General features: G+C 37.2%; 1 protein-coding gene across 1 annotated transcript in view; it reads left to right on the top strand.

Moving 5' to 3' along the window:
* C7 (complement C7) overlaps positions 1–14,677 on the top strand; it is a 51,127-nt gene that overhangs the window by 13,841 nt on the left and 22,609 nt on the right. The window contains exons 6-9 of the mRNA XM_072757002.1: positions 298–436; positions 7,926–8,096; positions 10,196–10,439; positions 12,642–12,755. Of these exons, the coding sequence (XP_072613103.1) occupies positions 298–436; positions 7,926–8,096; positions 10,196–10,439; positions 12,642–12,755 (668 nt within the window). The remainder of the gene's footprint in view (positions 1–297; positions 437–7,925; positions 8,097–10,195; positions 10,440–12,641; positions 12,756–14,677) is intronic.

Raw genomic sequence — 14,677 nt, 5'->3', positions numbered from 1 at the left:
CCATTAGATACAAAAGGGCTGTGTGTTTACCAAACATGTTCTTAGGCTAAAGGGATGTTGGATTTCCCCAGCAATTAGTTTTCCCTATTCTACTACCCAGGGGAGGCTGAATAATGTATGGTGTGCTTTAGGATACTGTTCTCTTTATTTGAACTTTCTTGAAGAGATGCTTAACTGTAATATATTTCAAGATTTTCTAGAATTTCTTTTTTCAGCAAGCACTATTTCTGGTTTGTAACGGTCTTTTCTTCCTTCCTTCCTTCCTTCTTCTTCTTCTTCTTCTTTTTTTTTAAATAGTTACAATGAACTCACTGGCCAGTTTAAGAACAAAGTCATCAACACTAAAAGTTATGGTGGTCAATGCAGAAAAGTATTTAGTGGGGATGGAAATTTTTTCTATAGACTGAGTGGAAATATCCTTTCCTATACATTCCAGGTACTTAATTTCATTGATTCAATTTATTTTTAATCTGTGAATTATCGCCAGAGATCATTACTTATGTGATACTGATTTTTTGGTATTTGTTGAGAATTTATTTGTGGCCTAATATTTGGTCAGTTCTTACAAATGTTTTATATGGGCTTAAAAATGATACATATCTTTAACTCTGGGATTCAGGGCAGTGATACTTTTAATTTGTCTCATTTAGATGGAAGTATTATTTTGCCTCATTTTCAAGTCCATGGACCATATGGACCCCAAAATAGATGGTCTGTTCCTGTATGGGTGTCATAACTCAAGGCCCTGGTCATGACTGGTTGTGGCAATCTCTTTACCACTGCCAAAGTGTCAGTGTCACTTAAAAATGCTTTTATTTTTAAATTGTGAAAGATTTCATTTTTAAATTGTGAAAGGGTATGAATAACATAAACATACTGTTTGAGGGAAACCATACAACAAATACTCATCTATGTCCACCAACCACCTTAAGAAATAGAATATTGCCAATGACCGACGGTTCTCATCTACCTCTCACTGGTCACATCCTCCCCACTCTCGTTCCCCAGACAACCACTAGCTTCTGTTTTGTATTAATCACTTCTTTGTTTTTCTGTATATGTTTATCTCATATGTCTTTGTCCCTGAATAAAAATTTGTGATTTAAAAAAAAAAAATTGTGATTTAGTTTTGCCTGCTTTTTTTTTTTTTTTTTTTTGGCTATTTTTATAAGTAAATCCTACTTATTCTTCTATGAATTTTTTTCACTCAAAATTATGGTTTTGAAACTTATTCATGCTGATGTAGATGACATTTTTATTGCTGGTTCCAATTTTTTCTTATGAAAATGCCTTGCACATTCTTGTGCATGAGTTCCATGCAAATGATCTAGAGTTTCTCTAGGGCATACCCCTGGTGCTTGAATTGCTGCCTTGCAGGTTATGTACAGGTTACACTCAGTAAAGCTTCCAAAATGTTTGTGTCATCAATTTAGACCCTGTCAGCAGTGTGGAATGGGGGGGGGGGGGCTGTGCTCCATATCCTTGTCAACGTCTATATTGCCAGAATTTTCCATTTTGCTTAGAGTCTCAGGGTTTCTGTTCCAGGTTTCTTCTTGCAAGCTGTTTCTGTCATACTCACCGAAACTCATTCTTTCCATGATTTCTACACAAAATCCACTCACACAGATAGAGTTATGGCTTAAGGGGGAGAATCCTAAACATTTGAAGGGAATATAGAGGAGAAATTTTTTGTTGTAGTCATGCTAACACATTCAACAAAAACATTTTGACATCTCCATTTTAAAACATCTGTCCTTCTAGAACCTCAACAAATCAAAGCTTCTGTTCTCATCACATTTTGGTCTCTTGTTCTCTTCTTTCAAGACCTCTTCTTTCACTCCCTTCCTTACTTCTTTCCAGAATTCCGAAAATCTCCAGTTCAGTACTTCTTATCTATTGTCCCCAATTTTGTAAATCAAAACTATTTGGATGTTCAGACAGAAGGGCTTTTGTTTACCAAAATTAACCCTCTTCAGAATGCAGTTTTGATTATAAACAGCATCCTCTTCTGACTTACAATAGAATAAGTTACATTTAAGAATTACTGCATCATAGGGGCACCTGGGTGGCTCAATCAGTTAAAAGACCGACTCTTAATTTCAACTCAGGTCATGATCTCATGGGTTGTGAGATGGAGCCCTGGGCTCTGTGTTCAGCAGGGGGGTCTGCTTGAGGTTCTTTCCCTCCCTCTGCCCTTCCCTGTCACTCTCTCTCTGAAATAAATAAATACATTATTTATTTGAGAGAGAAAGAGAGTGCATGCATGTGCATGCATGAGTAAGGGGGAAGAGGAGAGGGAGAAGAGGGAGAGGGAGACATAGACTCCTCACTGAGCAGGGAGCCCAATGCAAGGCTCAATCCCAGGATCCCAGAACCCTGAGATTATGACCTGAGCTGAAGGCAGATGCTTAACTGACTAAGCCACGGAGGCACCCCAATTAAATAAATCTTTAAAATAAAGGAATTATTGTATCATGGAAATGGAAAATGAAACTGATCTGAAAAAAAAAAGGTAGCTGCCTATTTTTGAATACCTACTGTGGCATCTGTACTGTTTTAGGCAATTCGTGTATGTTTAATCCTTATAACATCTTTGGAAGGTAAGTGGTATTTTACTATTTTATATATGTAGAAGTTGAGGCTCAGAGGACTTCAGCTGACTTGCTCTAAATCACCAAATTAATAAGTAGCAGAGCTTGGATCCAATCTGCCATATTTCAGAGCCCTTCCTTTTTCTAGTATATTTTACTCTCCCAATATCTTGTATTTAATGGCTTTCTCAACTCTAAATTCTACATGGTGGATGATATGTATTGTAATTTAACTGTTGGCCAGAAGGGAGAATGTAACATAGGCATATGTAGAAAGTTTTTTCCCTCTATTCCTAGGAGGATGTGGTGATAATTCTTTCATAATTATAAGAGGGATAATTGCATATATACTTTTTTGGGTCAAATTTAGAGAGTTACAGAGCAGAGAAAATAATGAGAGAATTTCTGACATAGTTGGAAGGTAGACATGCTGGAAGTCTGCAGCTTCTGAAGAAGAGAAATAATTTAATAATAGCACAATCCTGACATTCATTTCCTTCAGCATGGCTTGGTTTTTGGATTGACATCTGAAATGCCTTTCCAGTCCTTGAGTTTGAAGGTGTTTGTCAGAGGTAGAGGAAAATTATAACCTGTTATTGAGTGAAGAATAGAGATGTTTTGAGAATCCAGCCTGAGGGAAGTGAGGCGGAAGCAATAGGCAATGAGTCAGTCACTGAAGTGCTAACCCAGTGTGTAGATGGGGGTGGTAAATGCTCTCTGCAGCTCACATAGACCGGAGACCAGTGGGTATTCAGCTACTTCTGAGTGGAAAATTACTTTTGGCTTGTTGGAACAGAAATATTAACAAATAAAAACAAAACATCTTATAATCTCTGTTTCATTATTAACATTGTAGTTTATCCGGGGCAAACCTGGTTTCTTGATGACTAAGCCACTTTCTTTGATACCATGCACATTGTTCCCTCATACTTTTTTTTTTTCTTTTTTTCCTCATACTTTTCATACCACAAGGAAGCCTTGGACACATAAGCATATTCTTCCTCCATGGTTTCTTAGAGAAGGTGCCACTTTGCTAGTTCAGCATGGAGGCTGATGAGACTGTTGTGTTCATTGTCAACTTGGAATGAGTTGCAGATGGAAGTAAGGATTAGGGTTGAGGAAATGAATTATCTCCTGGATCCTCCTGTATTTAGTTTTGAATGTACTTCATTATATTTTGGAAAAGAGATCCTATGTGCATATCAAATAAATAACAAAATCACATTCTTTTTAAAAAGACTTATTTATGGGGACACCTGGATGATTGAGCATCTGCCTTTGGCTCAGGGCGTGATCCCAAGGTCAGTGATAGAGTCCCACATTGGGCTCCTGCAGAGAGCCTACTTCTCCCTCTGCCTATGTCTCTGCCTCTCTCTCAGTCTGTCTCTCATGAATAAATAAACAAAATCTTAAACCCCTCCCAAAACATAATCTCTTGAAAAAAAAAAAAGACTTATTTATTTATTTTAGAGAGAGAGAGAGAGAGAGCATGAGCAGGCAGAAGGGCAGCAGGAGAGGGAGAAAATCTCAAGTGACATCCCACTGATCATGGAGCTTGGCTTGAGGCTGGATCCGATGATCCTGAGATCATGACCTGTACTGAAACCTAGAGTCAGATGCTCAACCAACTGAGTCACCCAGATGCCCCAACAAAATCATATTCTAAAGGCAATTCTAACTAATGCTTAATTATCTGATCCTCTGTTTCTTTTGTTGGTATGAGTCTAGATATCTGATATTTTTAAATCTACCTTGCTAACCAGGAATAATTTAAATGATGATTGAAATAACTCACATACATGAAGAGCCCTTTATATAGTATTCATTGTTCAGGTGCTTAAAATGGATTTTCTTCTTTTTTTCTTTTTTAAATAAATATTTGTTTATTTGAGAGAAAGAGAGAGAGTGAGAGAGCAAGTGCATGTTAATGGGGGAAGGGGCAGAGGGAAAGGGAGAGAGAGAAGCAGACTCCTTGCTGACCTTCTGCTGAGCATGTAGCCTAGCACAGGGCTGGATCCCAATGCCCTGAGATCATGACCTGACCTGAAACCAAGAGTTGAATGCTTCACCAACTGAGCCACCTAGGTGCTCCAGATCTTCTTTTCTTTATAATTAATCTAAAAATGTAGGTACTGTCGTTTCTATTTTATAGTTGAGGAAACCGAGACAAAAAATGCTGAAGAATTCACTCACAATCATAGAGATAATAGATAACATGGAATCTGAACCCAAGAAATGTGTTTGCAGAGCCCTTGCAACATGCTTTACTTAGGTGGGGTTAGAATACATATTAGTTTGATAGGAATGAGCCAGTAGAGAAAGAACAATTGAAGCTGTGGGAGAGGGAATAAGCCATCAATTTAATACGTCTTTAGAAGAGAGAGGGGATACAATAGAGATGAGACAGAAATTAGCTTTAGCTGGAGGAGGGACACCTGTGGAGAAGAGGAGTAGAAGAAATGCAAATATGTTTGTGGATTTGTTAGCCAGAAGTTTAGGAAACCTCTGTCTGATAATGGGAATGTTTGTTAAGAAAGAGGTGAAGATCAGGTTCTGAGAGTGAGGGGAGTGGTTCTAAGATTGGAGGACGGAGGTAGGTACAGAGATTTTGAAATAGATACTGCAGAGAATGAGAGAGAAAGAGAATGGAAATATGAGGCTTCTGCACTGCATTGAGGGTCCTCATGAGACTGGGAATCATGAGTGGACTGATGTGGTACCATATATAGTTATGTGATTTTTCTATCATAGTGCTGAGCAGCTTGGCTGTGAGCATTGAACCAGGGTTGGGATTCTGCAGTACAAGCGTGATGGCTGGGCATATCTAAGGCAAGGGAGTTAAGATCATTGGCGAGACACTGGTTCAAGTCATGAACCATGAAGTCTTTCTGGAAAGGAAGGAAGTGGAAAAATGAAGGTGCTGAGAGAGAGAGAGAGAGAGAGAAAGAAGGGAAACTAAATGGAAAAACTTGTGTCTACAAAGTTGAATAATAGCTATGGTGATAATAGAATGAAAGTCAAAAGACTGAGAGGTGGCAGGGTATAGGACATTTGGATTTGTGATTTCAGAGGAAGGATCAGTCTGGGGTATGGTAAGTTGGATGGAGAGATTATTAATTAAGGGGCATTTAAGAAGATCACATTTTACCTTGGAAAAGATGACTCTTGTAGCTGTGTGTACAGGCGATGCTGAACTAAAGCAGGTAAAGAGGCTTATTTGCATTAATCAAGAGTTTGAACTGCAGATCTGAAGATGAGGAAAAATAGGCTTTTTCCCTTGTGCAGTGAAAGGAAGATAGATAGCTTCTCTTTCTTAAGAAAGATAAAAAGTAAATTCTGTGTCTATCTAAAACCAAATAGGATGGAGACACTACCCAGTGGCTGTAGAAATCTCTAATGGCACTTTTATTTATTTATTTAAAGATTTTTATTTATTCATGAGACACACACACACACACACACACACACACAGAGAGAGAGAGAGAGAGAGAGAGAGAGGCAGAGACACAGGCAGAGGAAGGAGCAGGCCCCATGCAGGGAGCCCGACATGGGACTTGATCCAGGGGCCTTGATCCTGGGTCTCCAGGATCACACCCAGGGCTGAAGGTGGCGCTAAACTGCTGCGCCACCAGGGCTGCCCTAATGGCACTTTCATTATTGTCCTCTTTGTAGTCAATAATAAATATATTTTCCATCTCAGTTTGAGCTGAATTTTTGCATTTGACTTTTAAACAAACCAGTTTCATAATGTAATGAAAATAATGCTCTAACAAAAGATATGAATAAATCTATCTTTTCTTATTTTCCAGCATGTTCTTAGTGTGCATGTGTAATTTTGATGGGCAGTGATAAAAGTTATATAGTATGGCATTTGCTGAATTTCTTTACCTTCTTCTTCTTCTTCTTCTTTTTCTTTCTTTCTTTCTTTCTTTCTTTCTTTCTTTCTTTCTTTCTTTCTCCTTCTCCTTCTCCTTCTCCTTCTCCTTCTTCTTCCTCTTCTTCTGTAGGTTCCGTGTCCAGCATGGAGCCCAGTGTGGGGCTTGAATTCACAACCCTGAGATCATGACCTGAGTTGAGAGCAAGAGTCGGAGGCTCAACTGACTGAGCCACTCAGTCAGCCAAGTCAATTTCTTTCTGGTCTTTTTTGACTAGGAAATATACTTGCATGGTTGTAATTAACAGGATTATCACATTTATACCTACTTTCTCATTTAACATGAATAGTTTTCTTCACAGGCATCATTTAAAATGGCTATATGATATTCCGTCATTTTCACTCCTTTTAGGTGTATGTTTAAAGTGTATGATATCCATCATTTTAATGTTCCCTGTGCTTATTTATACTTTGATTGATCTCAAACATAGATGTTATGGATATATGCCAAGAACACAAATGCTTGTGGAAGGACGGTTAGTGATTTGACTACTTATACAAAGCAGAAACTGTGAGAGGAAGTCATCTTGCATGTCTTGCTTTATTTTCATGGTGACTGGATTTGTTAGCAAATTAATTGCCTATGATTTAAAAAAATCTAGAGATTTTTGTGTCATGATTCAGATTTCTCTCTTTTCTTAAAAATATAATCTGTCAATGCTAGAACTTATGGTTACATATGGTAACTGTATGATGGATTTGAATGTTGGTGTCTCTTTCGACAGTGTGAGTTCACTTCATCACCCTGCCTTCCACTGTATGCCTCCAACATTTATATTACTTGCTAGCCCCCATGGGCGTTTTATTTTAACACTTGATCTAGGACAAAATAAGGGATAAATAAATGATTGTCTTTTTCATCAGTGCTGGAGCTGTCACTTCTCTCTTAGCCACATCTGACTGTCCTGTTGTCTACTTCAAAATTCTTTTGGGATGGCCTTTTCTTCTGCCATCTATCATAGGAAAAAAATTTGCATCTCTGTTCCCTTCTATTAGATGAAAAATCAAGAACCATAGTGCTATTCAGTTTTCTGTTAGTATAATTTTGTTGATTTTCTAATTTCTGGGCTAACAGTTGACACTAAAAGAAAGTGGGGGATGTTGGTACACAAATGTGTTCTGTGAATCACTTGGGATTGCCATTATTAATACCATATCTCCTTCTTAACAAAGAGTAATTATAGAATGGACTCTATCCCTTGTATTCATATGGCTCCGGTTGTAATGTGTCATTATGTGTCACATATGGGCCACAGTCATTATGTGTCAATGAAGAGCTTTGCCTTTTTTGGAGAAGACTGTGAAGAAAGTATCCATGTTAAAGGGTCTGTGGCAAAAGATATTTGGTTATATCCAAGGCCTTAATTTGGTCACAGAAAAAATTTTCATTTTCTTTATAGGTGAAAATAAATAATGATTTTAATTATGAATTTTACAACAGTAGTTGGTCTTATGTAAAACATACCTCAGCTGAATATACATCATCTAGTAAGGAATCCTCCTTGTTCAGTTCTTCATCATCTTCGTCATATAATCGTATTTCACATACCAGTAAAACCCACGAGAACAAGGTTAGTATGAAATATTAGTTGACTTTTTCATATTTTAGTGCTTAAATATTTCTAACATTAACAAAAGTGTACTTACCAAATGGATTATCTTCTTCAAAGAGACAATGTAATATATTTCTTTAAAAGGTAAGATTGTATCATGTTACTTCTCTTGGATAATATATTTGTTTATACTTTTTCTTTTTTCTTTCGTTCTTTCTTTCTTTTTTTTTTTTTTTTTAAAGTAGACTCCATATTCAGTGTGGAACTCAAACTCAGGACCAAGATTAAGAGTCACATGCTCTGCTGACTGAGCCAGCCAGGCACCCCTATCCTTTTTATTTTCTTATTAAAGTATTTGTTCTTATTTGAAACTCTTAGAAAAGCATTACTTTCAAATCTATTAGTTAAAATTTTTAAAAATTTTGAATTCATGATTACTATACATGGTTATATAAATGTTATATGCAGTTTAAAGATCCAATTAATATGTACTTCCTAAATACTAATACTAGAGTCTTTCTTAGAAGGTGCATGAAACTAAAAGATTTTAAAATACATTATTACTTTTGAGATACTAAAATTTTTATCTGAGGAAGTTAAAAGATTTATATTTAGATACTTTGTTGTTTTGAGATACTAAAACCTTTATCTTGGCCAACCTGAACAATTGAGATAGATTGTACTAATTGATGTACATCTACTGCTGAAGAATTTTTCAAGCTTATCATCATTTAAAAACTGTATTTCCCCCCTCAGTTTTGAAGTCAGTAACTTGATTAATAAATTGCAGAGTGGTATAAAGGAATAGTGATTTTATTTGTTTTATGACTAACAAGCTGACTATGGAGATAGGAGATGTATTATCTTTATACTATATTGTTCACAGAAGTGAGGATTTGGTATAAAGTACATCTGTTTGGACATCATTACAAGATGCTTAGGAAAGCATCTTGTGTTCAAAGGCCTCATTGTGACCACTACTGGGTATTTACCCAAAGGATACAGACACTAATCCAAAAAGACAGATGCACTCCTATGCTTATTGCAGCATTATTTACAATAGCCAAATTATGGAGGCAGCCCAAATGTCTATTGATAGACAAATGGATACAGAAGATGTAATTTACACAATGGAATATTACTCATCCAGAAAGAAGAATGAAACAACAATGTGGATGGATCCAGACATTATAATGTTAAGTGAAATAAGTCAGTCAGAGAAAAGGCAAATGCCATATGATTTTGCTCATATGTGGGATTTTTAAAAAAAGATTTTATTTATTTATTTGACAGAGAGCTCAAAAGAGCACAAGTAGGGGAAGCAGCAGAGGGAGAAGGAGAGGGATGTGGGGATTGACTCCAGGACCCTGGGATCATAACCTGAGAGAGCCGAAGACAGACTCTTAACCAACTGAGCCCCCCAGGCACCCCTAATATGTGGAATCTAAGAATACAAATGAATGAACAACAACAACAACAGAAAAGAGACAAACCAAAAAGCACACTCTTAATTATAGAGAACAAACTGATGATTACCAGAGGGGAAGTAGATGAGGGATGGATGAAATAGGTGATGGGGATGAAGAAGTGCACTTGTGATGAGCACTGGGTGATGTATGGAAGTGTTGGATCACTATATTATACATGTCCAATTAATATAACATTGTATGTTAATTACACTAAAATAAAAAAAAAAAACCTTCATTATGAAGTGAGAGACCTCCGGATGGGATATAAATTATATGGTCACCTTACCTATAAGTCACTATCAATGTATACTCCCTAGGGACACACCATTTTATATACTTATTTGTGAAATTAATGAAGTTGATTCTCTTTTTCTAGTTGAGGGTGTAACAACTTGGTTTTGAGATTTTCAAGTCAGAAATGACTTGCAAGAAATTATCATGTTATCACTCAGAGATTACTCTTATTTGGGATTCCAAAAATTCCTTAGATTGTCTCAAGTGAGTGGGCCCACAAAAGACCTCATCATGCATCAAAAATAGAAATTCATATAGTCTGGGTTGGAGGTGGAAGCTGATGGAGACACTGGACAGGGAACTAATTCAACTTATCTCCAACCTAAAACTCTTTTTACTTTCTTCTTCCCATAGAATTATCAGTTGCTGATTGTCCAGAACACTGTGGAAGTGGCTCAGTTTGTCAATAATAATCCGGAATTTTTACACCTTGCTGAACCGTTCTGGAAGGAACTCTCCCTCCTTCCCCCTCTATATGATTACAGTGCCTACCGAAGATTAATCGACCAGTATGGGACACATTATCTGCAGTCTGGGTCCCTAGGAGGAGAGTACAAAGTTGTATTTTATGTAGACTCACATAAACTCAAACAAAGCGGTAGAGTATTAAAAAAATTATTAAATACAATCATTGTAGGGATTTTAGAGGGGGAAATGGCATGTAGTTAGCTTGAACTTTCAGAGCTTTAAAATATGACAAATAGAATTAAATTGTAAAGGAATCCAAAATGGTAAGAATCCATTATATTCTACTCATAATCTTTAGGCTCTAAGAAAAGCCTGCCTATTCTTTTGGATAGTCCCCTGAAACGTGAAATAGTTATTATCATTTATCTCCAGAGGGTATTGATTGGATTTTTGGAATACTTTTTAACCTTTTCCATTTCTCAGCTTGAGTAATATTCTTTGAGGAAAAGTTAATGAAGAATTATATTTCAGAAATCAAAATGATTTATTTATTTATTTATTTATTTATTTATTTATTTATTTATTGTCAAAATGTTTTAAAGAAGCATTTTGTTTACCTCTGTTCATTATCACTCACATTCCTTAAAAAAAAAAATCTGCTCTGGATATCACCGGTTTGTTTACTACCTAATTCTTGTAATAATAGCTTAAATTTACTGGATGGGTTTCTTACAACAGGTAAGTTAGATATGTTAGCAACGATCCTCACTACTACCCAGTGAGGTGGCCAGTCCAATTCTGGTCTTACAGATGGAGAAATGGAGACTCAGTGTTACGGTGAGACTCATCCAAGGGCATATAGATTGTAAGGAGGTCTAATTGGCTCCAAAGTCAGCTGAACTTTTTCTTATGTTATGTTGTTGCTAGAATTGTTGCCAATTTTTGTTACAATCAGTGCATGCCACTCAGTTCATGATTTTTTGATCTCATAGAGGAGAGTCCTCACCAGGTGTCCCCATGTGGGAGGGGAGAGAGTGGTGTCTCAGTGTCCAATATTTTTCTCCAAAGATCTTTTGGCTCTGGTTTATTAATATTCCAAGTCAAACCTGCTCCTTCCCAACTTTTTCCTTACATCGATGTCCAAACTTCCTTCTCCGTTCTCCGTTCCTGATCATTTCTTCAGAATCTTTCTATTCAGTCAGGCCTTGGAGGAGGGTAAGACTTATTACATGAGATTCAGAGGAGATCTTGTAACCTTCCTTTGTAGGTGAACTATAATATTTTTCTATGTCCATTGGGTTATTTTTCCCCCCCATTTGGCTTAATTTTTTACTGATAAGCCTTAACTAGAATTTGAACTTTTTTAACTTCCCTGGTTGGAAATGAATGTACAACACAATTTTGTTTTTGTTTTTTAAAGCAACAACAAAGGCAGTATTTCTTTGGAAAATTAATCCAGCACGTGGCTTGATATAAACTTCACTGCTTCCCCCTTTTTTCCTTAGTACTTAAAAGAAATGGAGAGAATTTTTAAAAGCTTTCCAAGTTGGTCAAAGTAACTTTTGAGTAAAAATTTTACTCTTGAGCAGTTTCTGTTCTTCCAAAAAGTTCTAATTGAAATATAATCAAAACTGCTTAAGTATAACCTTGTTCTTAAAGAAATACTGAGTTTATTACAGTATAGTTAGCAAAATTAAATGAGAAAAATATATTTCCACACTTTATTATTTCCTATCCTTCTCTTAAAAAAAATGTATTGCCAAACTCCACTTGATAATGAGTAGAAATTGTTACATTCTAAGGTTATGAGTGGTGGGAAGGAAATGTTGGAAACCAGAGACAGTAAAGATATTAAAATGGAGAGATTGAGGCAGTAGACCTAGGGTTTTAGGAATCAATTATTGTAGAACCAGAACCCAGCTTTTGGGGTTTCCAGTAGGTGGATGGGGACCATTGCATGTCTACTTTTAATGATTTGCTTTATGCCTGAGTAGCTGACCAAATGGGCCAAAGATATTACTCTTTGGGGTGTTCAGTTTCTGCTCCTTCCACTGTTTTCATGTAGAAATCATCCCAATCTTCTCCCCTCTCTGATCAAAAATGATTGGAACCAAAATTTGCATTTGAAAGTAAGTTTCAGACATATGACGCTTCTTCATTCCTAGGTATATGCATGTATCTATTATTTTGTTTAAAAACAAAAATCAAATTTTCCTTTTTCTGATCCTTGACCCTTCTAGAGCACTTGAAAATGTCCCTATCATATTGCTCTTGATTAGATAGCCACAATAGTAGGACATAACCTCTTATCTCCATTCTCATACCTGGCTGTATTTCAAAAGGGCTCTTTAGTAAATGCAGAAATTAAACACTTTTAAAACTTTCTCCTCAGGTCTTGGTTCAGTAGATATGAAGGAATGTACTGCCTCAACGTTCAATTTTTTATTTTATACATCATCAGAGAACAAATGCAAAAAGCTGGAAGACGTCTTAAAATCAGATTCAGGTAAATAAGAGGGGAAATTTGCATTAAAGCCCAATCTCTATCCCTCTTTTGTGGTTAATTCCTGACCTCTAAGGGCCTTTGAGATTTTAGCAGGTGTTCTATTTTTTAAATGTATCTCATTATTTTTGCCTCTGATCTCTCTTTCATATGTCATAGCGGTGGGATGTTATACAGAGTGGAAAGCTTACTGGGTATATCCTGTGCACTGTAAATATGTCCTCAGTGTGTACCAACTTTCTCCCATACAATGACATTGGCAATCAGGCCTAGAAAAAAGACACCAGCAGGAGAAGATTCAATTCCATTTTGACATGGATGCTCAGTGCATTTTTTGGTGCATGCTGCTGCTGCTGCTGCTGGAGGGTGAGGGAGTGGGGAAGGTGATGTGTTATTCTTTGAGGGATTGAAAAAAGAATTAGAAAAATAAACTGATTTAAATTCTGTCTAGATGCCATGTTAAGGAATTTGGATTTCATTCTGATGACGAGGGATGCTGTTAAAGGATTTAATATAGGGCATGATTAAATGAAAGATTACAAAGGAAGTTTTAGAGAAAGAAGAGAGACTGAGAAGGGACAATCTGATAGGATAAGAACCAGAAAACAGCTACCTGGTTGGCTCATTCAGTATAGCATGCAACTCTTGAATTCAGGGTCATTGAGTTTGAGCCCCACACTGGGTAGGGAGCCTACTTAAAAAAAAGGAACAAAAGAAAGAAAAAAACAGTAAAAGCTTGGAAAAATCAGTAACATTAAAAGTAAAGGAGAAGGAGAGGTCAACAGAGAGAAATTCTTAGAGAGAAGTTAAGTAAGAGAAGGACCAGAGACTCTTCATTGAATTTGGTGATTACAACATATTTGCCTTACAATAAAGAGATTCTCAGTGTGGTAGCAATGGACTGAGTGGTGCTAGAGTTTGAATTGTCCTGGGGTGATGGCAGAAATTGGGGCAAAGGTGAATTGACTGATCAGGTGCCAGAGTTCTTACCAAGGAAGTAGGGACTCTCAAGATACTGGCAGATGACTGCAGGAAGGAGGGAGACAGAAGAGTGAAACCAGGTTTATTTACTCATTCACTTCCTTCACCAGTTGTTTATGGAGCCTGTGGTATGCAGGGGGATTTGTTCTAAGCATTGGGATACAAGCAGTGACATGCCCGAGAAAATGCCTGTCTTCCTGGAACTGGCATGACAAAGGAGGAGGACAGGTCTTTGAAAGAGATAGAAATATAGTGATCTGGAAATAGAAATGAGAGTGGGAGATTTGAGAACATGTAGACATCAGTTACCAACTGGGCTCGTGACTGGAGGCTGCTCGCTGACTTTATGTAATTTGGTGTTTAACACGTAGCATTTACTTTGTGCCCAACACAATTTTAAGTGGTTTACAAAAATTAGCCAATACATTCCTCTGACCTAAGAGTTAGGTATTATTCATATTCCCATTATACAGACAGGGACACTGAGTCACAGAAAGGTTGCCCAAGATCGCAGTTGGTAAGGGTCAGACATGAGATTCAAAGGCATGACATCTGGCTTCACAGTCCTCATTGTCACACAAGTCCATTGTCTGGAGGAAGAGGGCCAGCTGGAGCAGGGAGCTCACTGAGGTGTGAAGAGAGTGGCTACAGGCTTAAAAATAAAATTAAAACTGGTTTCTTGGGGATCCCTGGGTGGCTCAGTGGTTTGGCACCTGCCTTTGGCCCAGGGCGCGATCCTGGAGTCCCGGGATCAAGCCCCACATCAGGCTCCGGGCATGGAGCCTGCTTCTCCCTCCTCCTGTGTCTCTGCCTCTCTCTCTCTCTCTCTCTCTCTCTCTCTGTCTATCATAAATAAATAAATCTTTAAAAAAAATAAAACTGGTTTCTTAGAATCTGTAATTCATAAACAGGTGTGCCAATGAAGGCAGTGATTTCTCCAACTT

The sequence above is a fragment of the Vulpes vulpes genome, chromosome 4 (genome assembly GCF_048418805.1).
Source record: "Vulpes vulpes isolate BD-2025 chromosome 4, VulVul3, whole genome shotgun sequence".
NCBI classification, from domain to species: domain Eukaryota; kingdom Metazoa; phylum Chordata; class Mammalia; order Carnivora; family Canidae; genus Vulpes; species Vulpes vulpes.
This window is presented reverse-complemented; position numbering and strand designations above follow the sequence as displayed.